This window comes from Arabidopsis thaliana, chromosome 2 (genome assembly GCF_000001735.4).
Source record: "Arabidopsis thaliana chromosome 2, partial sequence".
Lineage (NCBI taxonomy): Eukaryota > Viridiplantae > Streptophyta > Magnoliopsida > Brassicales > Brassicaceae > Arabidopsis > Arabidopsis thaliana.
In genome coordinates, this window is record NC_003071.7 from 8967876 (window position 1) to 8993851 (window position 25976).

Genomic DNA, 25976 nt, shown 5'->3' on the forward strand with positions numbered 1-25976 from the left:
TTTCACCTACGACCAAATTAATAGAAAACCAGTTGTCTTTTCACTTTAACAAATCATATAGACCACAACCTCCATATATATAAATTTGAAGGACAAAGATTGTTAATTACCACATGGTCACGATGCTACCAATAGTTCACTATACATTAGTTAATGACTTGCATGCATTGCCATATAGATATATGCAAAACAAGGCAAAATGCTAAGAAAACAACAGCTTTAAGAACCACGGCAAAAGACGAGGCTACACAAAACAAATCTCTCACAGTTGTTGAGGAAAAACACCAATGATGAGATCTGATGTTTTGGCCTCTCAATGAACGTACCATCATTTTATCATTTCACTTTTTATTTAATCTTTGCTAATTTCAATTGTCACTCATGGCAATGTATATCACATCTAAACACAAAATGAAGATAAATGATCGATGTCGGTAATAATACGTTCTAAGAATGACAACATCATACTGTTTTTACTTTTTTTACTTTGAAATTTATGAATTGTTGAGCAAGTCCATATATCTTTCAACGATCTGGTCAGGTGTATAGTCCGTATAATACCCTTTTCCCACAAGCAGACCTTCCTCTCTGCCAAGCCTCTCGATCAGTCCCTGTACTTCATCTCCCCCCACTTGGCTTGGATTCAACAAGTTACAGGCAACCTCTATGACTCCTTCCCCGTGCACCAGCGCCATTGTCTGCACTGAAGCCAAGCCCCCTCCTCTCTCGCTCGTCTTCCTCGCTATTCTCCTCACTGCCTTGAGATCGTTTGACATGACAGGCACGTTATAGTTACTTACCCACCCACACGCCCCAACCGCTACAACCCCTTTGGCTTTGCTCACCTCTTGTGGCCCTGCGTCTGGCTTCAGTGGCACCATCTCCAGGTCAAACCCACCTGCCCATTCATGTCCCTCCCTGTTTGCCTTGAAGTACCCCAGCTTTCTTCTGATCGAATCCAGGGTGCACTGCTCCTTTTCTGCTGCTCCATAGAGATATGTAGGAACTGCACCAAGGTGGGTCATATATCTCAGTCCAGTCCACATATCAATATAGAGATTGCTACAAAGACTTCCAAGTTCTATGGCCTAGACGAAGATGAGATTTTAAACACAGGGCATCACTTTGCCTATTACAACGTACACAACAACTACACCATACAAGCAATACTCTGTTCTTATCTTGATAAGAGCAGAGAGCAGATCATTGCTACAAAGACTTCCATATTCTATGGCCTAGAGATAATGAGATAGTAAAAACAGAACATCACTCTGCCTATCACAAAGTACAGCAGACAAACAATGCTCTGTTCTTATCTTGATAACAGCAGAGAGCAGAGCATTGCTACAAACTTCATGTTCTATGGCTAGTCATTTTTATAAGAGCAGAGCATTGCTCATAGACTTCCATGTTCAATGGCTTATCACAAAGTACACATCAACAGCAGCATAGCAACAATGTTCTGCTCTTAGCTTGATAAGTATCTTTTAAAATTCAGGAATTCACATGTTTATGACTGAGGTCTTCTATTAGGTACTGACCTCGAAGAATGGAGCCGATATCCATTGCAAGGGAATTGGCGACGGAAGAAACTTGTTCTATAGAGGTTTGAGATAAGGGGTGAAAGCATATGTGGTCAACCACTCCAAGGCGGGGATGAGATCCACAGTGCAACTCAAGATTGATAGTGTCGAGAGCAGTCTTAACCATAGCAAACACCGCATTCTTCAAGGAAGAAGACGACCCGTTAGCAAGCGAGGATACAACAGTGTAACCAACCCTGCCATAAGCCGCATCTTCAAACTTGTTGACAATTGCAGCTGGTGGAAAAGGCTTTAAAGCTCTCTCAATGGCTTCGAGGGCCGTCTTATTCCGCGCTTCAGATATGTAAACCTTGCAACAACCAAGCATTTCTCTCAACATCTCCTCCGACCACCTATACAAATATATATCTACAGATGTGAGTTTGTTTGTTCATTATAAGGCTAAAAAAGAAGTTATCCACCAGATTTAGACTTGTGGTCAGCATTCACATGTCCAGAAAAAAGGACAAGCCAATAAAACATAGATTGTCTACACACACACTTCTCTTAAAAATACAAACTTTGAGGAAACGAGAGAAACTTTGAAAGCCATACATACAATACAAGAGTGTTTTGATGGAGGGAGGTCTTAAAAGTCGAGATTGGAGGAAGGATTCGGGTATCCTTTATACTCAAATTGTTTCTTGGAAAAGCCGAGAGATGCACAAATGATGCTGAATTTGACTCTGAGATCATCCTTGATCCCGTCTTTAGCTTCGTCCTCGGGATCCAAAAGCGGGATTTTATCGAGCAAGACATGGAAATCATTGAGATGCTTATGGAGCTGAGGAGAGAAGCGTGTAGGATCAATACGGAGAGCTGAATTCCAAAGAGCAGAGCAACCTCTGTAGAATCCAATCAGCTCGCCTGTCTCGAACCCGAGTTTCAAACCCAGATGACGAGCGTCTTCACGACCGGACACAAGACCTTCTTCGTAACCCTCATCGAAGCCTTGTTGAACATGTGTCTCCTCTAAACGCACGATACAATCGAGGAAATCTTCGTTCAGACCAGAACTCATAGAAGAAACTTTGTTTGATTGTTTTTATGTTGACAAAGATCAAGAACAAGCTAAAACGGTAATAGAGATCGATCTGATATACAGACAAGGACGAACGAGGAAAGAGATTAACAAAACTCACCAGTTCGATAGAATTTGCAGCAGCAGAATTAATGGAGGTGATGAAAGTTGTAAAATAATTTTAGGGTATACTATTTGATAATGGACAATGAATACAAAACTTGGGCCTTCTTGGATCATAAACTTGGGCCCAATATAACTGTCCTGAGGGATCTAAAGAACGGGAGAGAGAGAAGAGCATTGAATGGTGAAAGCTGTATAGCAAGTTGGGGGATCACGTTCATGTGCCTTTCTGCTTTTTCCTATTAAGTGGTGTTCTTACCAAACATGTTTTGAAGAGACTTGTAAGTAAAAGGATCACTTGCATTAGTCAGAAACAGAGAGATAAATGAAAAACAAAAACATTAGCTAAGACTTAAGAGTCTAAAGTAGGCAATCAAGCGACATACAATGGCAAGTAGCTTGTTGGAAAAAAAAAACGAATGAATTAAAACAAAAAACGTTGTTGGTTCATCAGACTCAGTGGTATGATTTGAGGACAGCACCGCAGATATGACAGACGATAGCTTTCCAAGCTTTGCGGTAAAAAGGGACCCCACAGAATCTTGTGGAGGTTCTCATGTCGGCAACAACTGCTCCTCCTCCGCATCTTGAGCACAACCCGGCCGCTGGCTTCCTCCCCCGGACTTTCTTTCTCTGGTCTACAAGGAAACAGAAGATGGCCATTTCTTGAATGTTGTTGTTGTGTTTTTATTTGAGGTCTTGTTGGAACAAAGAGGCCTAGTGGTGTGTCTTAAATAGCAGTTTGGGCGTTATCTAACCGTTCGGATCGGGGCCGCGTGTCACACACAGATACAGCTGACTTGCATTGACTTTTGAGTATTCAAATTCGACATTGAATTATAATCACCACTTGTGCAACATCTTCTTATCACTCTCAACTGTTTGACTATTTATTGCTACAGAAGCCCATTTCTTCATTAACTACACCCATTGACTTTCTCGTTCGTAGCCATTATTTTAACAACGAAATGATGCCTATTGTTAAGGTCACCCATACGTTAGTTGTCACGTATGCGTTGGAAGCGGCGTCTCTGAGTGGACTGTTTACTTGCATATTTAGGATTTCACAATTTGGAGCTTCTTTGAAAGATGATTAATAAGAAAAAGTAAGTAAGAAGTTGACTTCACCTTTTACCAAAAAAAAGTAAGAAGTTGAGTTCACTGGAATCTTAGTTAAATGAAATCGGGAGGAAAACAAAAATGAAGTGAGTAGCGGAGTATAATCAATCCCCTTCAAGAGGATCTAACGTTCACTGTTTGTTTGTATGTTAAATGGGAAAAAATTGGAGATGGGTTAAAAGGTGTGTGTATGTGGTCATTGGTCAGAGAGCTGCCATCATTGCTCGTCTTGTGGCCTCCTGCTTCATCTCTGCTGCTTTCCCGCTCCCCCTGAAGTACATGTACACTTGCTGTTCCCACACACACACACAACAACAACAACAACTTGTTAACCACTTCTTCCTTTTTAACTTATCTACATGAATAAATGATTCAGCAAAGGAGGGAACCTGAATAACCCAGATGCTGACGAGTGACTCCAGACAGAAGAACCCAAACCCAATGAAGTAAAATATCTGCCACCACCTCACCAAAAGTTAGCCTTACTCAAAGTCCACAACTGTTTAAGTTATTCGCTACCTAAGCTTTCAACTTACCCCGACCAAGATATTCCCACTCAATACGTCGATCGCCGGCAATATTCCTCTGCATAACACAACAACATATGATGATTCCACCTCTTTCCTTTTGTGTGATTTAGAAACTAATTTGTTACTTACGTCAGCGATTTTCCCTTGAAGATAATTGGAGGAGCCACCGCCGCAAACACACAAAACGCTATGTGAAACTGCAATCATATTTTAAGCTTTTACTCACTTCCACCTTTTGATGTGTCAAAGCCATTAAAAAAAGTTCACTGAAACCAAATGGAAAACTCACCAGATACGTGAAGAAAAACCACCCAAACTTCAGAGCACTATCAGTCCTGCACACAACCAAATCAACACACATCTCAATGAAAGTTTTGACTCTTAACTACGATGCTATCTGGAATACTCTTTTTGTTTTCCCTCTAAATAAAGGAACACACGACGCAGTAGCAGATAAGATATTTTAAAGGAAAAATCTTAAGTGGCATGAATACCTCATGGCACGATAAAGAGGGCGATACCACATAACATACGCTCCAGGAACCCCTGATATGAAATAGATAATAGCTAGAAACCATATTGTTGGACCTACAGCCAAAATACATAAGTCAGCAGATTAGCATCATACAGGTTCAGTCTACTTGGTAAATTTTAACTGTTCCAAGACTTACCTTCTCCCTTAATCCACGCAGTAGTAACTGCGACAATGTTCCATAACAGGCACACCACAAGACCTACCAAACAGAGATTAAGATTGTTTACTAATATATCAAGAAATCCACCTCTGTTGCAACTGCAGATGCGTTGATCATTTGAAAGAGAAAACACATACCCAGCATTGATGTGAAAGCAACATATTGGATTCTCTGCAGATGGATGGGTATCTCATTTGAAATGTCATGATGGATGAGAGGAAAAAACGGTGGCCAGTTTTTCTCTTCTATCACAATTCCGGCTACCAAAATAAAGATGACAGCATGAGCATTTCACATGGAACGAAATGTCAGGTTTCTACAAAAGATAATATTGACAAAGATACCCTGTGCTATAGCATCTTCTTTCCGCTTGATTTCCTGGAAAATAACACAACAGATTTCAGAAAACCGAAAGACATATGTTTGAAAGGCTGTAGCTACAAACCACTGTGGCTAAACTTTCCAGAATAGATAATAAGAGAGTGAGGCGACAGACTAAATACCCATATAATACTTACAAATGATATGCAATCAGATGAAAATTAACTATTGTTGGTTCGGATAAAATGAAAAACCTACTGCTAACCATTTGAGAAATGACATCAGGGTATGTGACATTAGTTGGTTTCAAATCCAATCACAGCTTACCTGCTCCCGCCTCTTCAATTCAGCCTCCTTTTCCCGGAGTTCCTTCTCCTTAGCTTTCAGATCCTAGAAGTTGGCAATCATAAAGTTGTCTCAGGGATTATTCTGAGAAGATACTTGGTACGTAGGCTTCTGTGGATGTGGAAAGTACCTTTCCAGAGTCAAGAGGAATATCCATTGTGGCACCACGGTCGTACGGCTCAGGGGGAAGAGGAGAAAGCTTTGACGTTGCAGCTGGGACACTTGTAGGATTCTGAAGGTTCAAACACAAGTAAGTAAACCATTACACCATATCCAAGATCAGTAAAAAGTATCAATGGCCACATGTAAGCACTAAACTGGAAATGGAAAAAGATGTAAGTGAGATTAATAAACAATTGAGGCTATGACCAATTGAAATTAGGGTATAGATCCCTGGGTAATTGGAAAGCATTACATAGAATGAGCGAAAACATAAAGCAATTACATACTGAAACTTGTTATCACCCTTCCCAGAGACACTCACTTCACAAAGCCCAACAATCATACGAACACAAGAAAGCGTAAAAGTATGCGTAAATCAATCAATCGATCAACTACGTTTCTTCCTTGTGCATTGAAACCGAAAAGTCATTCCCAAGAATTGCGAGTAACACTACGTACACGTTACAACAGGAATGTGAGAAATCAGATCAGAAACAATGCGATTCAACAAAATCGAATAAAAAGTAGATCCCCAGATGATGATGATGATGATGAGATTGAATCAAGCTTACCGCAAAAGGATTAATTTCTCCGTCATCAAAGGAATGAGACTGGTAGCGAGACATTGCACCGTTACTCAGCAAATCCAATCTCTCTACACGGATCACACCGAGCGAGAGAGAGAGAGAGAGAGAGAGAGCGATTGGAGATGAAGCAATTGGGTGCGCGTTTTAGAGTAATAAGGAAGTGTTTGGCGCGTCTGGGTTATACCCGGTTTTCTAATCCGGAGATAACCAACAAACCAACATTTTAACATTAGTAAAATGAAAATCTACAAAAATTAATAATAATGATGGGACCATAATATTTTATTAATTTATAGTGATGATAAATTTTCTATAAAAAAAGCACCATTACTTTATAAAGATGTTTGTTTTAATTTTTTAAAATTTTAGAAAAATATGAGTTGAAATAATTCAATTTGGATGTTATAATTTTTGTAATATCAGAATTGTAAATTTAATATTTCAAAAAAATCATTTGGCAGTAAATCACAATAATTGTATCATTTATACAAATGATATACATAAATTTAAGTTTATGATTAATAACTTCAACTATAGTAGACTATTGGAATGAACATGATGCATACCAAAAAGTTGAAAATTTGCAAAAAAATAATGGCTAATTGTATTACGAAGTTATAAACGATATACTATCATAGGATAGTTTAAAAACACAACATAATTCAATTAAATTTAGAGACAAAACAATTGGTTGATTCAATAAAAGTTTGAGAAATACTCTAACGAAAATTCAATACTTAAAAAAAATTAAAACCATAGATTATATATTAACTTAAATATAGATCTAATTATGTGATTATTAATTTATGATGTTATTGATACCATACTTTTATCTAGAATTTTGTTAATTTTACACTAATCCGACTCGAGACCGGTATAATTTATTATTTTCTGCATAGTTTTAATTTATAGTGGTTTTACCGTAGTTGCTTTATCTAATTCACAATCATCATCACACTGAAACGAGAAACAAAACATTATTGGTTGACAAAACTAAAGAGATGAATCATATTATGAAGAATATGATAAAATACTATTTAGAAAGAAAAAAGATTCAAAATTTGAAGTAGCAGTACTATGGATTTTTGGAAAAACTCAGAGATTGCTAATCCTAATCCGGTGGAAATACATTGGGGGTGTTGTGGATAGACTAAAAGGCCAAAGCAGAGTAAGCTGTGTGCCTGTGTCACACTCACACACTCTACATATATAATAATACAAGCAAGGCTCGTTAAAGAACAATGGTTTCGACTTTCTAAAGAATACTAATAATACCACTTGTTTTGTATAAGAGACAATCTCCTTAAACTATCTTCTTCCCGTATACTGATTATCCCCATTTGAGTCATTTCTCCGATGTTCTCTCTGGATCATGTCTGAGAGGTCTTGAACCACTTCTGACATTAGTGGCCTGTACTCTGGTTCCGACTGTCCCAACACATAGATGTTAATACACACTGTAGTTCACATTGGTGTAAGAAAATTTGTATTCTTTTCTAGTGATGCTTACCTGAACACAACGTGATATCACATCAGCAAAGTGTGACAGCGACTTGGCTGGATAGTCACCCTTGAGGGATGGGTCGACCATCTTCGCTAATGCATCAATGTCGTGAAGCTGTGGGATTGCCCATCTCACCAGAAATTGCTCTCCTCTATCCCGTTTCCTGCATAACGTTTCCATTTCTTTTTAAGAACAAAAGTTCAAACCACAAATACATATGAATAAGACCTCATTTCCACTCACTTGTCATATGACTTGCGACCTGTCAAGAGTTCTAACATAACTACTCCAAAACTGTAGACATCACATTTCATTGTATAGATCCCATATTCAAACTCTGGAGCTCCATATCCGTAGGCCGCTAAGAGTTGACCCGATAACTAAAACAAGCACAAACTAGCTTGGAGTGGAACATATACAAATGCTATGAGACAAGCAAATCAGATTTCTCAGGAGTCTTGCTTACCTGACTTACGGCACCTGAGGAGATTAGAGGAGCCAAGCCGCAGTCTGAGACATGCACCCTTATATCGTCATCAAGGAGAATATTTGCAGACTTGAAATTTCGGTGGATACTAGGTGGATCACAGATCTCATGCAGATACTCCAGAGCTTTTGCAGCTTCTAGTGCAATCCTAACACGGACATTCCATGATAGTTCAATCTTCAACCTGTCATCAATATGCAGCAAATCGTGCAGTGTACCGTTCCTACAATACTCATGGATCAGAAGCCTTTGACTGTGCTCAGAACAGAAACCCACGAGTTGGACAATATTGGCATGCCGTATTCTATCTATATTATTCACTAGCTCCAAAAATTTGCCTTCTTCTTCATGATTGGGAGACTTCTTATCCAACTTCCTCACAGCGAAGAGCTATCCAAGAAAGTAAACTAACTTATCAGTTGCGGAAATTGAATACACATAAAGAAAGAATGAATGTAATGCATATATACCTTTCCACCTGGAAGCTCTGCCCTGTAGACACTCCCAAGCATGCCTGTTCCAATAAGGTTTTCGTGGGAAAAGCTATTTGTGTGTTGTTGTAGAGATGCGACCGTGAAATGCTTCACAGCTGTCAAGGGACCATGGGATTTACTGGTTGTCCTTTTTAGAGATGCTTCAGCAGGTTCAGTCGCCTTTGCGATGACCCTTTTGATAGGTGGAATTGATGAGGGATGCATCAAATCCATAGCATTGCCATTCATGTCTATCTCATGACTCTCCTGCTTTGATTCACTTCCTACGCTTCTTTCTGCCCCACCATGCAGCTTCGAAGCACCTCCTACTCTCTCTTTTGGTCTAGCCTCCTTGTCTTTTGTTTGAATTTCATTGAAGAAGAGAAAACAAACATGTGACTTTCTTGAAATCTAAAAGTGAAGAAATCAAGATATGAGATTTCACCTTTATTGAATGTATTGGATGGAGGAAGCATAGAAGCATTTGAGCGAGAACCCTCCCTTGCCCTCCCGTATTCACTAGTTAGGTGCGGTTTGGATAGTTGTTCACTGTCTTCTCTTTTTCTGAGACATTTTCTCCCACAAAGTAGACATACCAAGGCCAAAACCACAAATGAAAAAGCCCCAAGAATGGATATCCAAATAATTCTTTTACTGGTAAATGAGTCTTCTTTCCCTTGAGGAGTTGGTCGGGATGGGTGATGATCAGAAGGGGGTGATCTCACGTGTGCCTGACCATGACCAGCTGATGCATTGGGAGATGGTGGTCCAAAAAATGGCCGCTTAGGTGATGTTGGACTTGGAGGTGTTTCAGGTGAAGGCGATGGAGCAATAGTGACGTTAAACAGATTACCGCCTTTTCTGCATCATAGTTTGTCACATCAGCGGACTGATACTTTGACAAGAAAAAGTAGCAGAATTTGTAGATGTAAAGTTGGAACGAGCAATGAAAACTGTTGCAGCTTACATGAAATTTGGTATACTCAACAACTTTTCTGGTATAGGTCCATTGAAGAGGTTGTTCTCAACGTTCCTGTAGAGTTAATAAGAATGAGAGTAAGCAAGTGGCAAGATATATAACAGTTGACAGGAAAAGAAGATGGGATGGCAAAGAATTTGTACAAGTCCTTGAGGGGAAGATCTTGAAGAACATCAAGCTCTCCTGAAAGATGATTGTTCTGCAAAAGCCTGAAAGGATGAGAAATCAGAACAACGAACTGAATGAGACCTACTCAACACAGACTGATATGTATATGGAATGCAAAGGAGAAACTCACAAGGATGTAAGAGTCGAAAGATTCTGCATGGAAGGAGGTAATGGTCCACTCAGATTGTTGCTAGACAAATCTCTACGCATATGTCGAATGTTCGGTTACACATATATACAGAAAACAATCTTAACACAGCTGATTTAGAAAGCAGACCTACATATTGATCATAAGGCCAAGGTCTTGAAAGACATCGGGTATCTTGCCAGACAAAAGGTTATTGTTCAAGGACCTGTAAGACCAAAGAAGTCTTAAACGCTTATCACCGGTAGAGAATGAATGTGATGACAGAGAGAGCAGAGACTTACATGACAGACAAAGATTTTAAGGAGGAAAGAGATTCTGGGATGGTTCCTGTAAAGTTGTTACCTGAAAGAAACCTGTGAAAATGTAAAGATTGTAATACAAGATGTTGAATAAGAAAAAAGAGGGGATTTGCGAGTTGGAAAATGGGAAACATACAAGTTCTGCAATGAAACAGGCAACGTGGATGGGATACTTCCTCCAATGTGATTGTTGCTAAAATCCCTGAGACAAAACATCAAAAGGTAAAAATAAGGAGAGAAGCAGATTAAAGAAGCAAAAGTCATAAACGCAAGAGAGGATAAAGTACATTGCTTTAAGAGAGGTAAACATGTTTAAGCCAACACCAAGCTCTCCTCCAAGATTGGCACTGATGAGAATTCTGAAAAAGGGTGAGAGTGTTGTTAGAAGAATGATAAAGAAAAGTAAGAAGAAGAAGATGGGAGGTGTCGTTTTTTACATTGTTTCTACTTGGGAAGCATTACATAGAACACCTTGCCAGCTCTCACCACATGGGTCACCTCCAGATGCAACCCAACCGGGGAGAAGAGGAGACTCCAGTGCAAGGAAGAGACTGTTAATAGCCGCAACTAAAGCAAACAATCAGGGTACGATTAGCTATACTAACATTACCATTACACAAAAGGGAAAAACAGAGAGAATTAGGGGCTTACCATCGTCAGGATTGGTAAGAGCAAGTGACAAGGAGGGAAGGGAGATAAGGGCAAAGGAGAGAAAACCCAGGAAGCAGATGTTGTTGTCTCTCCCAGATCTCATCGATCTCATTCCGAATCCAGTAGACACTAAGAGAGATATGTGAGTGAACAGAGTCGTTGAAAATTCAAAAGCAAAACTTAGCAGCCAAGAATATGATTCGACAGACGAAGGAAAAAGGTGAGTAAGAGAACTTTATGTTATCTTAAGAGAAAAGGGAATGTTTTTTTGCAAGTGAGTGAGAGAGAGCGTCACTGTGTGAATGCGATTCTTCTTAGTTCTTACAAGCAAATCTAAACTTGTGTTTTCAAAATTTGACGGGCAGACGAAACAGAGAAGACGACAAAGAAGCTTTTAATGGGCCTACATTTATTTATGATAAGGAATATAATGGGCTTTAGTTTATAAACAATAGGCCCAAATGAGACCTTCTTGTAGAAGAAGAGGGTTCATCGTCACCTTAAACTCATTACCGTCACCGGTGAGATTCCTCCAAAATCGGGACTTTTTCTCAGGACGTTTGAGATGCATTCGCGCTCCGCCTTGCTCTATAGATTCCTCCGTCCGGCGTCGAGATGCTTCTCCTCTTCCTCGGCTGTAACTCCGGTCACCGTAACGCAATCTCCCAAGAGTCTCGAGGCTCTTCGAGCTCGGCTGGCGAATGAGTCGCCTTCCCTAACCGATTTCATCCACGGCGATACCTATTCGGTGGAAGTTGGAACCAAAAAGAAACCTCTCCCGAAACCTAAATGGATGAAGGAATCAATTCCCGGCGGCGAGAGATATGTCCAGATCAAGAAGAAATTGAGAGACCTTAAGCTTCACACCGTCTGCGAGGAAGCGAAATGTCCCAATCTCGGTGAGTGCTGGTCTGGTGGTGAAACTGGAACCGCCACCGCTACGATTATGATCCTTGGGGATACATGTACACGCGGCTGCAGGTATCATCATCTACCGAATTTGCCCAGCTTGATTCTCTCTTTTCTCTGAAAGGGCTTCTATTTTAGGTTTTGTAATGTGAAGACATCGCGTACACCTCCACCGCCTGATCCAAATGAACCTAACAATGTGGCTGAAGCAATTGCTTCCTGGGGGGTTGATTATGTTGTGATCACCAGTGTAGATCGAGATGATTTACCTGATCAAGGGAGTGGTCATTTTGCTGAAACTGTTCAGAGATTGAAATTCTTGAAGCCGGAGATGTTGATTGAAGCACTAGGTAATATAATGATCTGGTGGGATTGATCATCATGAGTTTTGGTTTTTAATTTGTTTTGTTGTTTGATGATGTAGTTCCTGATTTCCGCGGAGATGGTGGATGTGTTGAGAAGGTTTCCAAGTCAGGGCTTGATGTCTTAGCTCACAACATTGAGACAGTTGAAGAGCTTCAGAGTTTTGTGCGGGACCATCGTGCTAACTTTAAGCAGTCATTGGATGTGCTTAGGATGGCTAAGGAGTATGCACCTGCAGGCACCTTAACAAAGACTTCTGTAATGCTGGGATGTGGAGAGACCCCTGATCAAGTGGTTAAGACAATGGAGAAGGTGAGAGCAGCAGGGGTTGACGTTATGACATTTGGCCAATATATGCGACCATCTAAACGCCACATGCCAGTAGCTGAGTACGTGACACCAGATGCCTTCGAGAGGTATCGCCTTCTTGGCATGGAAATGGTAATGGTCTCTTCCTTGTTTTCAAGTTTTATTAGCTGAGAATTGCAATGGGAAAGTAGGCTAATATGGAATCTTGTAAACAGGGATTCAGATACGTAGCATCAGGACCAATGGTGAGGTCGTCGTACAAAGCGGGAGAGTACTACATAAAGTCGATGATAGAAGCCGATCGAGTGGCTTCTCCTTCTACATCCCCGTAGATTACACACTATAATATGTGAATTCTTTCACTTTATTGCTTTGTTTCTTCTGCGGGTAAGCCATTCACAACACTTATCCGCCACATTCTGAATAATGTAATACTATTATTGTCCAATCTTCCATGTGTGTCTAGTCTCTCTCTCTTTCTCATACTATCATTGTACTTGTGGAATGTTTCATCTTTCTCTGATATATACCAGTCACTCTGTTCTTTTAGGAGCATTGTCGATTTTTGTCTGGCTACACTGTTGAACTTGAAACAGTAGTGGTGAGGACTAATCACCAACTCATGAACCCTTGTGTTAATAGTAGATTGTAGAATGAATAGCGGTAGAATTGTTTTTGCATATCTTTTAATATTGAGCTATTCTTGTGCCTTTAATTTCTAAAAATTGCTGCTCTTAAACTCTGGGATTATCAATCCACAGTTAACGTTGGGACATTCCCTCCGGGGCATCAACACTGACACTATCAACCTCCATTGCCTCTTTGTCCATTAACAAAACAACTCAAAGACATCACAGACTTTATGAAGACCCAGAACCATGGCTTTTCGGTTTTGTTGATTTTCTTTTCTTTTCGTTTCCTTTATGTGGTTTCATTATCCTCAAGATATTGAGTGCGTTGATTTGGTCTACTGATCCATCGTCGGTGTGAAACTTTTGCACCATTCGTATCAGTGGGCTACGCAATGCTAAACCAGGCGGTATATTTTGTTCTTTCAATGTCTCCTTGCATCATCAGTGATACCTTTCCATGGCTATATTTTTACTGCTACTACTAAGATGACTTATAAGAAATTGGTTAGCGTGGGATATGGTCATGATTGGTACACAGTTTTGTCTGAGGAACATGAGCGATTTGGTTACATTCAATCTGATTTGGTATATTCATCAAAACTTCAACTTTTGATAGTGTTTTACTTCTTTTTTTTCTGCATTTATTTAATTGTCATTACTAGTATAGTATCTAGTATCTACTGCTAATTGGAGGAGTCTTTACATGTTACTGCGGAACATTTCCTTTATTTTAATATAATGGTATGTGAAAATGAATTCATCTAAAGACAAACTGAAAAACATGAAACAAGATTCTCTCTTTTTGTAGCAAATAGAGAGAGACACAGAGAGAAAAAGAGATGGCAAACGAAACGGCTAGTAAAGTAGCGGGTTACTTATCTAACCAAGACTCAAGACACCAAAACAGACATGTTTGCATCTAAGATATGCTTATTTGTTGACAGATTAATAATACTCAGGGTAGTGGCACTGGTGGAACTTGGCCGTTGCTTCCGGTGCCAGCTCCAATGGTCGGGGTTGGCGCTTCAAATCCGGGGTTTGGGACAAGCGTATCATCGCCACCAGGGAGTTGGGTGTGAGGTCCGGCCCCTTGTCCACCATTATATGATGGGATTCCCCCACCAGTAAGTGGAGCTCCGGTGACAGGATTGTAAGGGTAGAACGGCTTCTTGCATTTGGGAGGAAGCAAGAACCTTCCAACACCGGGAATGAGAATAGTTGGTTTGGGCTCAATGGTTACAAGAAAGTCAGGGTGTTTGACATCAGTGGTCTTAGGGGACTTGGGAACGTGACGTAGTCCACTCACTTGCTCTACAGATCCAAGCACTAGGCTTAAAACCACGACAATGACTGCGGAGGTGATAAGTGAAGAAGCCATTAATTTTATTTTATTTTGTTGTAGAGGAGAAAGCTCGTGTGTTTGTTTGATCCTGTGGAGGGAATGTGTGTGTATGTATATAGTAAAATACTGAGCTAATTGTGGGAACATTTAACGAAGGTGAGATGATATGGTTGAAAATAAAGGGTGTGTAACAAATGGGTAGTGTGGTTATTATTAGCGAGCCTCCAAAGTTTGGTGGTAACAACGTATACGTACTTTTGTTGTTGCCTTTTAAATATAATTCTGTCTACAACTTTTGTTGTTGCTGTCTTAAATACGGCCTCATGGACCATAATACAGCGAGAGAGCCCAAATAGGTGAGTGGCTTTCATTTTTTGATATCCATATATTTTCTGATTAATTAATCTCGGATCAAACTGTGTTTAAGATTCCTATTAATAATAAGAAAGAAACTAATTAAAGATGCATTGTATACGTACACATGGTCATGTCCCGGAGAAGCAAAAGGAAAACAAAACGGTTGAATGCATAGAATAAGTGTAGAAGAGGCTGATCAAGGGACAGGGTAGGACTTATTGTTGCACATGCATTTATAAGCCATTGGACAAGTCTCAGCCTCTTCGACGGATGCACACACAAAGCTAACCATCACAAGACGGCATGGAGAACACGAGCCACACGCGTGTGAGCAATCTGGCAACCTAGACCCAGCCACCTGCACCGTGTCCGGCCTCCTCCTCTGACGCTTCAATGCCCCGGTCATTCCTACATGATGATGACCTGCACATGCACGCAGACATGAACAAGTTAGAGATCTTGAAGATAGTGAAAGAGCTGGAGTAAGAAAGATGTGCATAGATACATACTTGGATGGGAGGATGTTGGTAAATGCCTAGCCAAGAGAGAGCCAAAGAAGAAAGAGAGGAAAAAGGCAAGGAGAAGAAGAGACTTCATGATATATTATCGCAAGTGGTAAAAGTAAAATTTGGGATGAAATAGTACGGCGAGAAACAAGGTATATATGATCGTTAACAAAGGGTTAGGAAATTGAAGAGACTCACGGTAGAGAAGAGGAGAGAGTCACATGAAAACAAGATCGAACATATGAAATGATATAAATTTTGAGGAGATGATGTAGAGTATGTGAAGCCTAATTAAGAACTTGAACTTCATTCGTGCTGCTTTGGTGAGTGTCATGAGCTTCCTCTGTGAAAAACTGAAAGACATACTTTTGTGTGCAATCACCTTTAATTTACCCTCTATAACCCTTCTTTTCTGTGACCTTCATTAATGCACCCAATTAATGTTCTTACTAAAAAAAAAAAGTTGAGCATTTGATGAGATAGAATGAGGGACATTGTCTTGGGGCTTGTGTTTTAAAATCGATAATATAATAGAGTTAATTACACATGAGGTTATTAATGATTTAAATACTGATTATACTGAAATTGCACAATTGTTTTGAAAATGATAGTATGTTCTATACTTGACATCTCAATATTTTGACACTACTACACTTTAAGCGATTAATGAAAAAATATTAAAGTTTCAATCAACTTTGCACACAAAAAAAAGTTTCAATCAACATTTGAAGAGTGTCGAACATGCACCTCACCAATCACATTACACTATAACTTTTCTACACCTTTCTTTGGGATGCTAAATTTCAATGAAAATTTTCTTATTAAGTTTCTATTTGCTAAAGGGGGCAGAAACATCAAAGGTCAAATGATTTAGTTACCAAAGTCAACGGCTTAACATCATAAAATCATCTTCTAGGAATCAATGTCCCTTTGAGTAGCCTTCATAGTATAATCTTCAAAACTTTGGCAAGTTAATATATAAATATGAAGCACTCATAATATAACTGGTATAAGATAATGGTTTGGGATTTGACATTCGTTGCATTCTTAATCAATCTAATCGTTTTCTCAAACTGCTGCCAATAAATTTAAAAGAAGAGAAAAACTTATTAAGTAGAATGATGGACCACGTTAAAATATCTTAATAAGAATACTACATAAAATACTAATGGATAGTGTATAAGTTTAATTGGAATAGCAAGTTTTATGATTGGAGAGATAGAGCATAGAGAGATAATGAAAGTGGAGAGAGCTGACCCATTCATTCACCGACTTTTTAAGCTTTAAGCTGTTGACTTTTTCTTCTAACACGAACCTTTTCCCTTGTCTTTGTTTTCTTTTTGTTTTGTTTTGTTTTGGAGTTTGTTTATCTTTATCTGCCGAAAGTTTAAGACTTCAGCCTCCCACCTTGGCACCTCCTTGCGTCCACGTCATCTTAATATGTACCAAGGTTTCTAAGTTCTTCATGTCAATAGACATTATAACATATTTGGAATCCATATTATGCAAGGAGACATCGGTTTTACTAATGCGAATTGAGGGGCTTGTATAAAATCGGTCTGCTTCAGAAAACATTCCATTTTTCAACCCTTGAAAGTCCATTCAGTTTACCATCCAAGAGTTTTTCCTTGTTGTGAATGATAAGAAAATCCATAACATTTATCTAATTTTATCGTATTGGAAAAATAATTTAATATTTCTGAATACATTTATTAAAAATATAGTTAAAAACGATGTATTTTTAGCGTTTTATAATTATTTAGCATTATTTAGATGTTTTCGTTATTTTGTTATTACATCATTTTAATTATTATTCATGTGACTTGAAATTAATTACTTTTTAAGGTCGAATCTTTTTTTACGCCTGCCTTTACACTTCTTATTAGAAGGTTATGTATCGAAACAGCCATCCAAAATTTAAATAAATTCTAAAAGAAGTTATATATATTATGAATGTATGGTGATACTGACATGGGTAGGGTACATTCTTTTTCTATTGAGTTAGTTGATACGTTAAGTTGGATGAGATATAACTTATACTATCATATAAGCTTTTTTTAATTTGTGTGTTTCAAGTTTGGTCGGTTTTGTTTATGTCTTTTGTAGGTGGGGTATACAGAAAAATAAGAGAAAAAAAAACAAAGTCAAAGCTGACTTTGACGACAAATCGCTAACCTTCGAGAGATGATGATAACAAGCCTAATTAAAATACACGTTACGTCGCAATCAATTGCTTCAATCTCATTCTCATTGCATGTCATCCTTAGCCGCGGTTAGCCGACCATACTATCAACGATGTGCATACTATCAACAATGTATTTGTAATAATTAAGTAGAAAAATAAAGAATGTTCCACCGTCCAAAAGAAACACAAGTACGGTCCTGAGAGGGCTTGAGATATTTTGCTTAGTGATATATGTCAACATCTTAGTTAAGCCCCACCGGTTCTGATATAAAAGTGGGGAAAATATTTCATAACCACACAACAAATCTCTCTGTTTCTCCCGCTCTTGCTCTGTTTTCTCAAAGACAAAAGAGGACATCGTCGTTGACTCCTCTTCTCTATGGCTACTGCTAAGAACAAGGGAAAATCAATCAGGGTCCTTGGTACCAGTGAAGCAGAGAAAAAGGATGAGATGGAGTTGGAGGAGGAGTTCCAGTTTAGTAGCGGCAAGTATAAAGATTCGGGTCCTGGCTCGGACATGTGGTTAGGAGATGCTTCCTCTACGTCTCCAAGAAGTCTTAGGAAGACTAGAACCTTTGACCGACATAATCCCTATCTCGTATCTTCTTATGCTACTCCTCAGCCGCCAACAACAACTACATGCTCTGTCTCTTTTCCCTTTTACCTCCCTCCAGCGATTCAAAATCAACAACGATTTTTACACCCGAATGACCCTTCAGGACAAAGACAGCAACAAATGATCTCGTTTGATCCTCAACAACAGGTGCAACCATATGTTGCACAACAGCAGCAACAACAACAACATCTATTGCAGTACTGGAGAGACATTCTGAAGCTGAGTCCGAGCGGAAGAATGATGATGATGAACATGTTAAGACAAGAAAGCGATCTGCCACTGACGAGGCCACCGGTTCAACCCTTCAGCGCCACCAAGCTATATAGAGGTGTCAGGCAACGCCACTGGGGAAAATGGGTTGCCGAGATCCGTAAGCCACGAAACAGGACACGTCTCTGGCTAGGGACATTCGATACAGCAGAAGAAGCCGCCATGGCCTACGACCGCGAGGCCTTCAAGTTGAGGGGAGAGACCGCTAGGCTCAATTTCCCTGAACTTTTTCTCAATAAACAAGAGCCAACTCCCGTGCATCAGAAACAATGTGAGACGGGGACTACTAGTGAAGACTCAAGCAGAAGAGGAGAGGATGATTCGAGCACGGCATTGGCAGTAGGAGGGGTGAGTGAGGAGACGGGTTGGGCTGAGGCATGGTTCAATGCAATTCCAGAGGAATGGGGACCTGGAAGCCCTCTATGGGATGATTACCACTTTCCCATTTCTAACCATAAGGACGATCTTGACGCCACACAAAACTCTTCTTCTGATACAATTTAGGACCTTTGTTAGAATATAGATATGCTTAGTTGTATGACTGATCTAGCTTGTGTTTTTTTTTTGGGTGGAGACAGTTTTTGTCATCTTCCACATTTTAGATTCTATTTTCGACCATCATTTTTTTCTTGATCGGTGACTATGAATCTAATGGGGTCAATCATTTTCACATATAAAACTTAAGTATTTGGTGTTTGTACTTCATCAGTTCATCTTATTCCATAGAAAGAGAGTGAGAAGTGATCAATAACCCTTTTAACTGAAAAAAAGAAGAAGATCAAAACCTAAATAAGATTTAAGTACATATGTCTAATTCGACGTAAGACATTTTTGGAAACGATCAATGTACTAACGAGTTGAATTCTGATGAATCTTGAGCATGAATAAACGGACTTTGTAGTTTGTACAATTGATAATGAAACAGAGAGCAACATTATGTACATGTGATATATGCTGCATTTATTTATGGGCTTTTATTAGATGGACCGAGCTCTAGCAAAATCCAAAGTAAATGGGCCTAATCCTAACGTGGACAGACAAGGGACACGTGTCACACTACCGACATCTCGTGGAGTTGGATAAGCCACTCGAAAGTCGAAACTCAGAAGATCCAACCAGAGCCATCATCATCCTTCCAATGGCTATTACTTGAGAACTCTTCTGATTAAACATAGCAACAACAACAACTCTTCTTCTCCTCTCTTTCTCACTTCAATTTAGCGATGGCTGCAACTGCAATCTCTTCTCTTTCCTTCCCAGCTTTGGGTCAATCGGACAAGATCTCCAATTTCGCATCTTCTCGTCCTCTCGCCTCCGCAATTCGCATCTGCACAAAGTTTTCTCGCCTTTCTTTGAATTCGCGTTCCACTTCGAAATCTCTTATTCACTGCATGTCCAATGTTACCGCCGGTGACTCTTCTTGAACTTCACATTGCATTTCACAATTCATTCTCCTTTGTTTTGTATTGAAAAAGGCTCTGACTTTATCTGCATTCACTCTCTTGTGGTTTTGTTGGTCAGATGTGCCTCCTGTATCAGAGACAAAGTCGAAATTCCTAAAAGCTTACAAGCGACCCATCCCGAGTATCTACAACACGGTTTTGCAGGAGCTCATTGTCCAGCAGCATTTGATGAGGTATAAGAAGACTTATCGTTATGATCCTGTTTTTGCCCTTGGATTTGTCACTGTATATGATCAGCTCATGGAAGGATATCCGAGTGATCAAGACCGAGATGCCATTTTTAAGGCTTACATTGAAGCCTTGAATGAGGATCCTAAGCAATACCGGTTTGCTTCTTCCTGCTTCCATCTTCTCCTTGATAATGAATGTCTTCTTGTTGAATGTCTTTTTCTAAAGATGATAACTTTTTTTGTACAGAATTGATGCTCAGAAGATGGAGGAATGGGCACGAAGTCAGACTTCTGCTTCACTAGTTGACTTTTCCTCTAAAGAAGGAGATATTGAAGCAGTTCTTAAGGACATTGCAGGAAGAGCTGGTAGTAAGGAGGGGTTTAGTTACAGCAGGTTCTTCGCTGTTGGGCTCTTTCGTTTGCTTGAGCTTGCAAGTGCTACTGATCCAACTGTCTTGGACAAGGTGATTCTATTCGTCTTCGGTTTGCTAATCTATATTAACAGCTTAATCTTGTGTTTAGAGGAAGAAGAAATGTTGCTAGTTTTGTATCCATTATGTTCACTGGCAATGTGCAACTGTATTCTCTCTGACATCTCACGGTAATTTTGATCTTTGTGTCTCATGAAACAGCTTTGTGCATCCCTAAATATCAACAAGAAAAGCGTGGATCGGGACCTGGATGTGTATCGTAACCTGCTTTCAAAGCTTGTCCAAGCCAAGGAATTGCTTAAGGAGTATGTCGAGAGGTACTGATACTGAATCCCTATCTAAATAGACTAGGCACTGGTCTATTTTTGAATGAATATACGGTGCTTGCTGCACCATGAAACTTCTATATAGAGCCTAACTTGGATCTTTATACTTTTGGTTACTCAGGGAGAAGAAGAAGCAAGGAGAAAGAGCCCAATCTCAGAAGGCTAACGAAACAATCTCCAAGTGTCTGGGAGATACTCTATATAACCCATCTTTCTTGGTTGAACGGAAATCTTAGAAAATCATTTGTGACTTCTTTTTTTGTTTTCTTAGCAACAACTATGCCCAAGAACATATATATCTCATTTCTAAGAACATTTCAGACGTGTATATGTTTGCTTTTTTTCCTTTCAATTACATGAGTTTACATAATGTTGATTCATGTAGTATTTTATACATTGATGAGGTTACTGTTGTGCTGTTACTAGTATATGACAAGTTTCTTTAAGATTTAGGCACTGTCTTCAGAGCACATGTGACCAACCATGAACATTTGAATTTCTCCTCCTTGAAGCCCTTCCTTTTTTATTACTGTGTTCTCCCTATAAAAAAAAGGTCAGATTCTATGTTTAGGAGTTGCAACATCTGAAAGTTTCGCATTTGGCGTCTCTGCACTGTCCTGCTAACTGCTGCAGTACATGTGCGTTAAACGAGAATCTGTGTTGCTATAAATCCAGATACATTATCTCGGCCATTAAACGTGAACAACCAAACAAAAGCAAAGAAAAAAGATGGTTACCAATCTAAACCAGTTGCTGCTAGTTGGCTCCTTTATGAAAGAGTGAATAAAAAAATTGGAGTCCGGAGGAAGAATGCATAGAATCAACAATGAAAATGGTTAATTGTCTAACTAAGTTGAGAAATATCAACCTCATCAGGAATCTTGAAGGTATCCGCAGCACCAAACTTTCTAAATTCTTCGCCTTCAGCCACTGAGTCGTCTTCATTATCATCATAATCTTCTGCACCATCCTGATGGCGGGGTGTTGAAGGGTCAAACACACTTCTGGACCGGCAGTCATGAGTTGCAAGCATGTTCACTTGGCCAAGGTGTGAAATCTCTACCATCACAGTTTCATCATCCAGTGGCAGTGGCTGTTTCCAGGGCTCCCCATCCATCCTCATGAATGTATGGTCGGTTGCACCTTTGTGAAATTCGAAGCGAATACGATTTGCCTAATCACAGAAGTTATCATTTGTATGCACTCAATCATCACATCTTTATTTGTGTGTATCGTTATCATTTCCAACTTGTACAATTCTTACCTGGGCAAGTCGTGTCCCATGTCCATTGGGAGCGAGCAGAACAAGACCATGCCAAGCATTTCTAAACCCAACAACCTCAATGAGGCCATCATCTACAAATGGTGGAGTCAAGCCTCTCTGTTTGTGTCACAACAAAGAAAAATGCATATTATTTTACCATGGCGAAGATAAATACACAAACGAGGATATATCAGAAACTTATGTAGCACTCAGGCAATGTCAAGAGTTCGTAAAACCTACATCACGTTGTTTCCTGGGATTTGGTGTGCCCCAAGGATTTAATCCTCCCGAAAAGCTGGGCAGATTCAGACATACAATGGACCTGATGCTGCAAGAGTAGAAACAAATGTCCGAATTGGAGTAGTTCATATTCGATCATGTAACCATTGCTTTGTAACATTTGAAATGTAACCATATATAGTTAAAGGTTACAAACAGAGAAAGATCCCAAGACTATCCAACATGTCCATCCTGAACTGTGTCCAATGGGATCCCTCAGGATTAATAAAAATTACCTATGTGGTATGTGGAGGTCCTGCCACTGGCCATTTCTAGTTGCAATCTTAACCTTGGCAAGCTGAGCTATATTCCTGCATTGGAAGCCATAGAGCTTTCCTTAACATTGTGATAGAGAGCAAAATCATATATAAACAGAAATTAAATTACAGCCAAAAGACAGGAAATGTAAGAAATGTGAACCACTTAACCGAGAATATAAAACCAGCATAAGATTACATGTTTCGATATTGATGTTGGAGAGTATTTCAAATTTGATGTTGTTTAGCACACAACGAGACCCAAGCAGTAAAAAGAACAAATGCTGAAAATAATGATGGGTACCAAATTTCTAATTACTGACACTAGAACAGTATACTAAAGACAAAAGATAAGGCAGTAGTGTTGCAGAGCATTATAATCATTCATGTCCAAGAATCTCAGAAAGAGAAAAACAGTGAATGAGAATGAGAAGTTGAGGGGGACCTGAGACTCAGAAACAGAAAACAATGAAACGAAAAGTATGTCTACATCTTACACACCGTGAAGCAGGGTGGAAAAGAGAGGCACAAAACCATCCTTGCGTGCAACCAAGCTTTACATACGTACTCTGGCATTGTAAAGCAAAATGCAAAGTATTTATTCTTTGTTTAGTATAAATCCCAGTGAAGGGGTATTAAAAGAGAAGGTGTAATCTAAAAGGTCAAATTCAAAAGGTACCTGATTAACCAGCTGATTCTTAAACTTTTCAGGGTGAAGCTTCCTCTCAGAATGAAACGCATAAGAAATCTGAGCATCCATTCCTTCATAAGCACAATAGAAAGAAGAACTTTCAAGGAGATTTGTCTTTCAAGGATATCAGCTGGTTTCGTTTATTTAATTTCAATACAAACAATGCAATAACTAGATTGAAACTCAATAAGTTAGCTCATCAACCAACTCCTAAGGGGAAATCTAACTTTGCTAATGACTTGTGGGAAATCCAAAGTTAGATTGAAGCTAAAATATCTCACCGAGGCTAAAGTAATTCCAGAACCCTCCTCGAAAAGTGTGGCAGCCTTCCTGAAAAACATAAAGGGTGTGTTTCTATATAAGATAAGACAGAAAAAAAAGGAAGAGACACAGCTATATAATAATAATGGGAAGAAGAAGGTAAATCACCTTGTTTAGTTCATCAGTTGGAGAAACACGGTGAAATGCATGTAGAGAATGTGGTAACTCAAGAGGAGCAACAGGATCACAAGAACCACCTTCTTTGGGAGTTTTCATCCTCATAAGTATGTGCCAACTTGAAGCAGCAGATAGATAGTCGTCTGTTAGTTATTCACCAAAAGTAAAGACTAATAAAAACTACTGTGGAGACAGATATGTAAAACATTACTTGTCAATCTTCATCACTTTTGCCTTCAACACTTGTTCCAAAAACGACTCCACTGCAGTCCTATCTGTTCCTGGATTCTTCTTTCCCTGTAGAGAGATACATACACTTAATAATAATAATAAAACATATGCAGGCAAGTGTATTGAGAGGAGGAGTGTAGTAGTAAGTAAGACACACACCCATCCAAAAGCAAAGGGAAGGTTGTTTCCTGTACCCAAAGGTACAGTGGCAATTGGAGGAGGATGTGACAATTTAAGGTCACATACAACTCCAAGGAGCCACCCAGCAGTGCCATCACCTCCTGCAACCTAATAATAATGGATGGCATTAGATGATGTTTCATTCAATTGGAGAGAAAGAAACAAAGAAAACAACATTCTCTTACAATGATTTTTAATTTCTCCCGAATCTGACGAGCGAAATCATCATCTTTGAGCCTCTCCAGGTTAAGATAGATTCTGCGGAGCACTTTATCTGGAGTCTCCTGGTCGAGATCAAAGACCTGATTGTGATTGAGAAGAGATCGGTAGGTGAGAATGAGTTCGCCACCCAACTGACCACCGCTTTTGGAGTTGATGAAGACAAGGACGGGGCTCGCAGGTGTAGGACGACTCTCCTCCTCCTCCTCCTCTTCTGTTTCCGCCGAGAGGACGTACGTAGGGATGTAGAACTCCTTGAGAAAATCTGATAAACTGTTGTATTTCTCCATTGTCGCGCAACAATTTTGGTAGAAGAAGACGATGATCAAGAGGAATCGGGATCTGAGAAAGTGAAATTACTTTATATAGTAAATAAGAAAATATACTTGTCTTTCAATAAACGTACAATTCGAAGAAGAAGAATGAAGAAAGAGATTCATCGAATAAAGGAGGAAAGTTCCACACCTGCGAGATTCTTGGCGGCTACGGAGCAGTTGGCCCCTTTTTCTGACGCGGACTCGGTCATGTGCTGCGTTTGCATTGTTTGATCCAAAATTATAGTGGTCATGAATGTTTAGCTTTACTTTTAAATTTACTAGGTGCTATTGAATTTTGTATTTCTATACATTTGAATGTATTTTGATATCAAGGTCATGAATGGTTGGCAGATTTTGAGTGATTTTTAAGATTATGGCCGTCTCATTGGTAATCACGTTTAAACGAGGCTGTTAAATTTTTTATAGCACTTGTAGAGAAGGCGGTCAAAGATAGCCAATGAAAACGTGAGTATGGTAAAACAGAGCAATTAAGAATTTATAACAAGAATTTTTTGGCGGGTGGGGTAAAATGCTGTCGGATTCTATGGATGCTCCATCCGTTTGTATTTATTGTTCATAGAAAATTTAAAAGGTCAGTTCAAATTGTTTCCGACTCATACACGGAATATTCTATATTTAATAATAAATTAATAATATTTATTATTAGAAGATTTAAAATTATGATTCTCTTATCATATTTGTTTGATTTTAAAACTGTTTTGAATAATTATATAATACATAAAGTAACAAAAAAAAAAAAATCTTTTACTTTATATTGTAATTTAAATTTTAGAAAACATACATATTACCTAATATTATCTAATTAACGAAAATGTGTGTTTAACATTTCAAATCGACTAAAATATTTAGATAATGATTCAAAATCATATTATAAATTAAAAATATTCAGAAAATTTTGAAGGCAATTTTTTCAGAAGAACAAATAGTCATCAGTGACGACCAATTTACATTTCTTATTATCTTGTCCTCTTTACAATTGACTATCATCAGTTTAATAATAAGCAT

The 25976-nt window shown here is 39.1% G+C and overlaps 11 protein-coding genes and 2 long non-coding RNA genes across 26 annotated transcripts; 5 read left to right on the forward strand and 8 right to left on the reverse strand.

Annotated features, from left to right (window-relative positions):
* Positions 1-319: 319 nt before the first annotated feature.
* Positions 320-2864, reverse strand: AT2G20830 (folic acid binding / transferase). Of its 6 annotated transcripts, none has more exons than NM_001335708.1 (3): positions 2726-2864; positions 1542-2555; positions 320-1006 (listed from the first exon to the last, which is right to left on the reverse strand). In NM_001335708.1, exons 2-3 carry the CDS (start codon positions 1921-1923, stop codon positions 495-497), a joined length of 894 nt encoding a protein of 297 aa, NP_001324836.1. In that variant the 5' UTR covers positions 1924-2555; positions 2726-2864; the 3' UTR covers positions 320-494. The 6 variants fall into 6 exon arrangements, with proteins under 6 accessions (NP_001324836.1, NP_001324837.1, NP_565488.1 ...); NM_001335709.1 differs by having other exon boundaries at positions 1542-1936; positions 2139-2864; NM_001202635.1 differs by having other exon boundaries at positions 334-1006; positions 1542-1936; positions 2726-2852.
* Positions 2865-3010: 146 nt separating this feature from the next.
* On the reverse strand, positions 3011-3464 carry AT2G20835 (uncharacterized protein). Its single transcript, NM_127652.4, has one exon. It carries the CDS (start codon positions 3388-3390, stop codon positions 3184-3186), a length of 207 nt encoding a protein of 68 aa, NP_179679.1. The 5' UTR covers positions 3391-3464; the 3' UTR covers positions 3011-3183.
* A 356-nt stretch (positions 3465-3820) lies between these two features.
* Positions 3821-6680, reverse strand: SCAMP3 (Secretory carrier membrane protein (SCAMP) family protein). 3 transcript variants are annotated; one of them, NM_001335712.1, is made up of 13 exons: positions 6472-6651; positions 6187-6350; positions 5868-5969; positions 5720-5782; positions 5416-5449; positions 5209-5331; positions 5048-5110; positions 4871-4964; positions 4666-4711; positions 4506-4573; positions 4383-4431; positions 4236-4301; positions 3821-4136 (listed from the first exon to the last, which is right to left on the reverse strand). In NM_001335712.1, the coding sequence occupies exons 3-13, from the start codon at positions 5892-5894 to the stop codon at positions 4050-4052; spliced, it is 720 nt and encodes a 239-aa protein (NP_001323533.1). In that variant the 5' UTR covers positions 5895-5969; positions 6187-6350; positions 6472-6651; the 3' UTR covers positions 3821-4049. The 3 variants fall into 3 exon arrangements, with proteins under 3 accessions (NP_001323533.1, NP_001323534.1, NP_179680.1); NM_001335711.1 differs by having other exon boundaries at positions 5868-6350; NM_127653.5 differs by lacking the exon at positions 6187-6350 and having other exon boundaries at positions 3837-4136; positions 6472-6680.
* A 757-nt stretch (positions 6681-7437) lies between these two features.
* Positions 7438-11562, reverse strand: SRF1 (STRUBBELIG-receptor family 1). 2 transcript variants are annotated; one of them, NM_127654.4, is made up of 15 exons: positions 11196-11562; positions 10982-11111; positions 10832-10903; positions 10681-10746; positions 10527-10598; positions 10379-10450; positions 10228-10299; positions 10073-10138; positions 9918-9983; positions 9396-9811; positions 8948-9306; positions 8457-8867; positions 8234-8370; positions 7997-8153; positions 7438-7914 (listed from the first exon to the last, which is right to left on the reverse strand). In NM_127654.4, the coding sequence occupies exons 1-15, from the start codon at positions 11305-11307 to the stop codon at positions 7795-7797; spliced, it is 2328 nt and encodes a 775-aa protein (NP_565489.2). In that variant the 5' UTR covers positions 11308-11562; the 3' UTR covers positions 7438-7794. The 2 variants fall into 2 exon arrangements, with proteins under 2 accessions (NP_565489.2, NP_001324598.1); NM_001335713.1 differs by having other exon boundaries at positions 8234-8867.
* A 116-nt stretch (positions 11563-11678) lies between these two features.
* On the forward strand, positions 11679-14048 carry LIP1 (lipoic acid synthase 1). Of its 3 annotated transcripts, none has more exons than NM_001335714.1 (5): positions 11695-12176; positions 12243-12454; positions 12529-12908; positions 12992-13377; positions 13538-13756. In NM_001335714.1, the coding sequence occupies exons 1-4, from the start codon at positions 11761-11763 to the stop codon at positions 13106-13108; spliced, it is 1125 nt and encodes a 374-aa protein (NP_001318257.1). In that variant the 5' UTR covers positions 11695-11760; the 3' UTR covers positions 13109-13377; positions 13538-13756. The 3 variants fall into 3 exon arrangements, with proteins under 3 accessions (NP_179682.1, NP_001318257.1, NP_001323612.1); NM_001335715.1 differs by having other exon boundaries at positions 11704-12176; positions 12992-13163; positions 13538-14048; NM_127655.4 differs by lacking the exon at positions 13538-13756 and having other exon boundaries at positions 11679-12176; positions 12992-13491.
* A 3-nt stretch (positions 14049-14051) lies between these two features.
* Positions 14052-14837, reverse strand: AT2G20870 (cell wall protein precursor). The gene has a single exon (NM_127656.5). It carries the CDS (start codon positions 14784-14786, stop codon positions 14364-14366), a length of 423 nt encoding a protein of 140 aa, NP_565490.1. The 5' UTR covers positions 14787-14837; the 3' UTR covers positions 14052-14363.
* AT2G20873 (uncharacterized protein) lies at positions 14248-14319 on the forward strand (the record flags this gene model as incomplete). Its single annotated transcript, NM_001349583.1, has 1 exon — positions 14248-14319. A coding segment is annotated over one exon (72 nt), but the record flags the coding sequence as incomplete, so codon positions are not given.
* Positions 14838-14987: 150 nt separating the features above from the next.
* EPF1 (epidermal patterning factor 1) lies at positions 14988-15939 on the reverse strand. The gene is made up of 2 exons (NM_127657.4): positions 15617-15939; positions 14988-15530 (listed from the first exon to the last, which is right to left on the reverse strand). The coding sequence occupies exons 1-2, from the start codon at positions 15702-15704 to the stop codon at positions 15304-15306; spliced, it is 315 nt and encodes a 104-aa protein (NP_179684.1). The 5' UTR covers positions 15705-15939; the 3' UTR covers positions 14988-15303.
* A 2144-nt stretch (positions 15940-18083) lies between these two features.
* Positions 18084-19427, forward strand: ERF53 (Integrase-type DNA-binding superfamily protein). The gene has a single exon (NM_127658.4). It carries the CDS (start codon positions 18178-18180, stop codon positions 19186-19188), a length of 1011 nt encoding a protein of 336 aa, NP_179685.1. The 5' UTR covers positions 18084-18177; the 3' UTR covers positions 19189-19427.
* A 281-nt stretch (positions 19428-19708) lies between these two features.
* On the forward strand, positions 19709-21541 carry PSB29 (photosystem II reaction center PSB29 protein). Its single transcript, NM_127659.4, has 5 exons — positions 19709-20094; positions 20206-20473; positions 20565-20781; positions 20950-21065; positions 21196-21541. The coding sequence occupies exons 1-5, from the start codon at positions 19908-19910 to the stop codon at positions 21308-21310; spliced, it is 903 nt and encodes a 300-aa protein (NP_565491.1). The 5' UTR covers positions 19709-19907; the 3' UTR covers positions 21311-21541.
* AT2G07345 lies at positions 20758-20970 on the reverse strand. The gene has a single exon (NR_140210.1). It is a non-coding gene; the product is annotated as an other RNA (long non-coding RNA).
* Positions 21400-25400, reverse strand: DGK5 (diacylglycerol kinase 5). Of its 4 annotated transcripts, NM_179676.3 has the most exons (13): positions 25099-25400; positions 24600-24975; positions 24394-24522; positions 24215-24300; positions 23995-24121; positions 23847-23895; positions 23554-23636; positions 23376-23443; positions 22854-22928; positions 22579-22666; positions 22339-22455; positions 21943-22248; positions 21400-21614 (listed from the first exon to the last, which is right to left on the reverse strand). In NM_179676.3, exons 2-13 carry the CDS (start codon positions 24921-24923, stop codon positions 21537-21539), a joined length of 1530 nt encoding a protein of 509 aa, NP_850007.1. In that variant the 5' UTR covers positions 24924-24975; positions 25099-25400; the 3' UTR covers positions 21400-21536. The 4 variants fall into 4 exon arrangements, with proteins under 4 accessions (NP_850007.1, NP_001031381.1, NP_973498.1 ...); NM_001036304.1 differs by having other exon boundaries at positions 24600-25110; NM_201769.3 differs by having other exon boundaries at positions 21593-22248; positions 25099-25309.
* Positions 22969-23314, forward strand: AT2G07355. Its single transcript, NR_140211.1, has one exon. It is a non-coding gene; the product is annotated as an other RNA (long non-coding RNA).
* Positions 25401-25976: the final 576 nt, after the last annotated feature.

Excerpts from the sequence above, each read along its gene's own strand:
- PSB29 (NM_127659.4), top strand. The coding sequence starts at position 19,908 with ATGGCTGCAACTGCAATCTCTTCTCTTTCCTTCCCAGCTTTGGGTCAA. Across the intron at positions 20,474-20,564 it reads GAGGATCCTAAGCAATACCG|AATTGATGCTCAGAAGATGG; the intron begins GTTTGCTTCTTC and ends TTTTTTGTACAG. Across the intron at positions 21,066-21,195 it reads CTTAAGGAGTATGTCGAGAG|GGAGAAGAAGAAGCAAGGAG; the intron begins GTACTGATACTG and ends TTGGTTACTCAG.
- ERF53 (NM_127658.4), top strand. The coding sequence starts at position 18,178 with ATGGCTACTGCTAAGAACAAGGGAAAATCAATCAGGGTCCTTGGTACC.
- SCAMP3 (NM_127653.5), bottom strand. The coding sequence starts at position 6,525 with ATGTCTCGCTACCAGTCTCATTCCTTTGATGACGGAGAAATTAATCCT. Across the intron at positions 5,783-5,867 it reads TTCCTCTTGACTCTGGAAAG|GATCTGAAAGCTAAGGAGAA; the intron begins GTACTTTCCACA and ends GCCAACTTCTAG. Across the intron at positions 5,111-5,208 it reads TGCTTTCACATCAATGCTGG|GTCTTGTGGTGTGCCTGTTA; the intron begins GTATGTGTTTTC and ends TCTGTTTGGTAG.
- DGK5 (NM_179676.3), bottom strand. The coding sequence starts at position 24,923 with ATGGAGAAATACAACAGTTTATCAGATTTTCTCAAGGAGTTCTACATC. Across the intron at positions 24,301-24,393 it reads TTCCCTTTGCTTTTGGATGG|GGAAAGAAGAATCCAGGAAC; the intron begins GTGTGTGTCTTA and ends ATCTCTCTACAG. Across the intron at positions 23,637-23,846 it reads CTGGAATTACTTTAGCCTCG|GAATGGATGCTCAGATTTCT; the intron begins GTGAGATATTTT and ends GTGCTTATGAAG.
- EPF1 (NM_127657.4), bottom strand. The coding sequence starts at position 15,704 with ATGAAGTCTCTTCTTCTCCTTGCCTTTTTCCTCTCTTTCTTCTTTGGC. Across the intron at positions 15,531-15,616 it reads ACCAACATCCTCCCATCCAA|GTCATCATCATGTAGGAATG; the intron begins GTATGTATCTAT and ends GTGCATGTGCAG.
- AT2G20870 (NM_127656.5), bottom strand. The coding sequence starts at position 14,786 with ATGGCTTCTTCACTTATCACCTCCGCAGTCATTGTCGTGGTTTTAAGC.
- AT2G20835 (NM_127652.4), bottom strand. The coding sequence starts at position 3,390 with ATGGCCATCTTCTGTTTCCTTGTAGACCAGAGAAAGAAAGTCCGGGGG.
- AT2G20830 (NM_201768.2), bottom strand. The coding sequence starts at position 2,604 with ATGAGTTCTGGTCTGAACGAAGATTTCCTCGATTGTATCGTGCGTTTA. Across the intron at positions 1,937-2,215 it reads TTTTCCAAGAAACAATTTGA|GTGGTCGGAGGAGATGTTGA; the intron begins GTATAAAGGATA and ends ATATTTGTATAG. Across the intron at positions 1,007-1,541 it reads TATCGGCTCCATTCTTCGAG|TTCCTACATATCTCTATGGA; the intron begins GTCAGTACCTAA and ends ACCTTGGTGCAG.
- LIP1 (NM_127655.4), top strand. The coding sequence starts at position 11,761 with ATGCATTCGCGCTCCGCCTTGCTCTATAGATTCCTCCGTCCGGCGTCG. Across the intron at positions 12,177-12,242 it reads ACATGTACACGCGGCTGCAG|GTTTTGTAATGTGAAGACAT; the intron begins GTATCATCATCT and ends CTTCTATTTTAG. Across the intron at positions 12,909-12,991 it reads GCCTTCTTGGCATGGAAATG|GGATTCAGATACGTAGCATC; the intron begins GTAATGGTCTCT and ends TCTTGTAAACAG.
- SRF1 (NM_127654.4), bottom strand. The coding sequence starts at position 11,307 with ATGAGATCGATGAGATCTGGGAGAGACAACAACATCTGCTTCCTGGGT. Across the intron at positions 11,112-11,195 it reads TCTTACCAATCCTGACGATG|TTGCGGCTATTAACAGTCTC; the intron begins GTAAGCCCCTAA and ends TGTTTGCTTTAG. Across the intron at positions 10,747-10,831 it reads TTTACCTCTCTTAAAGCAAT|GGATTTTAGCAACAATCACA; the intron begins GTACTTTATCCT and ends GTTTTGTCTCAG.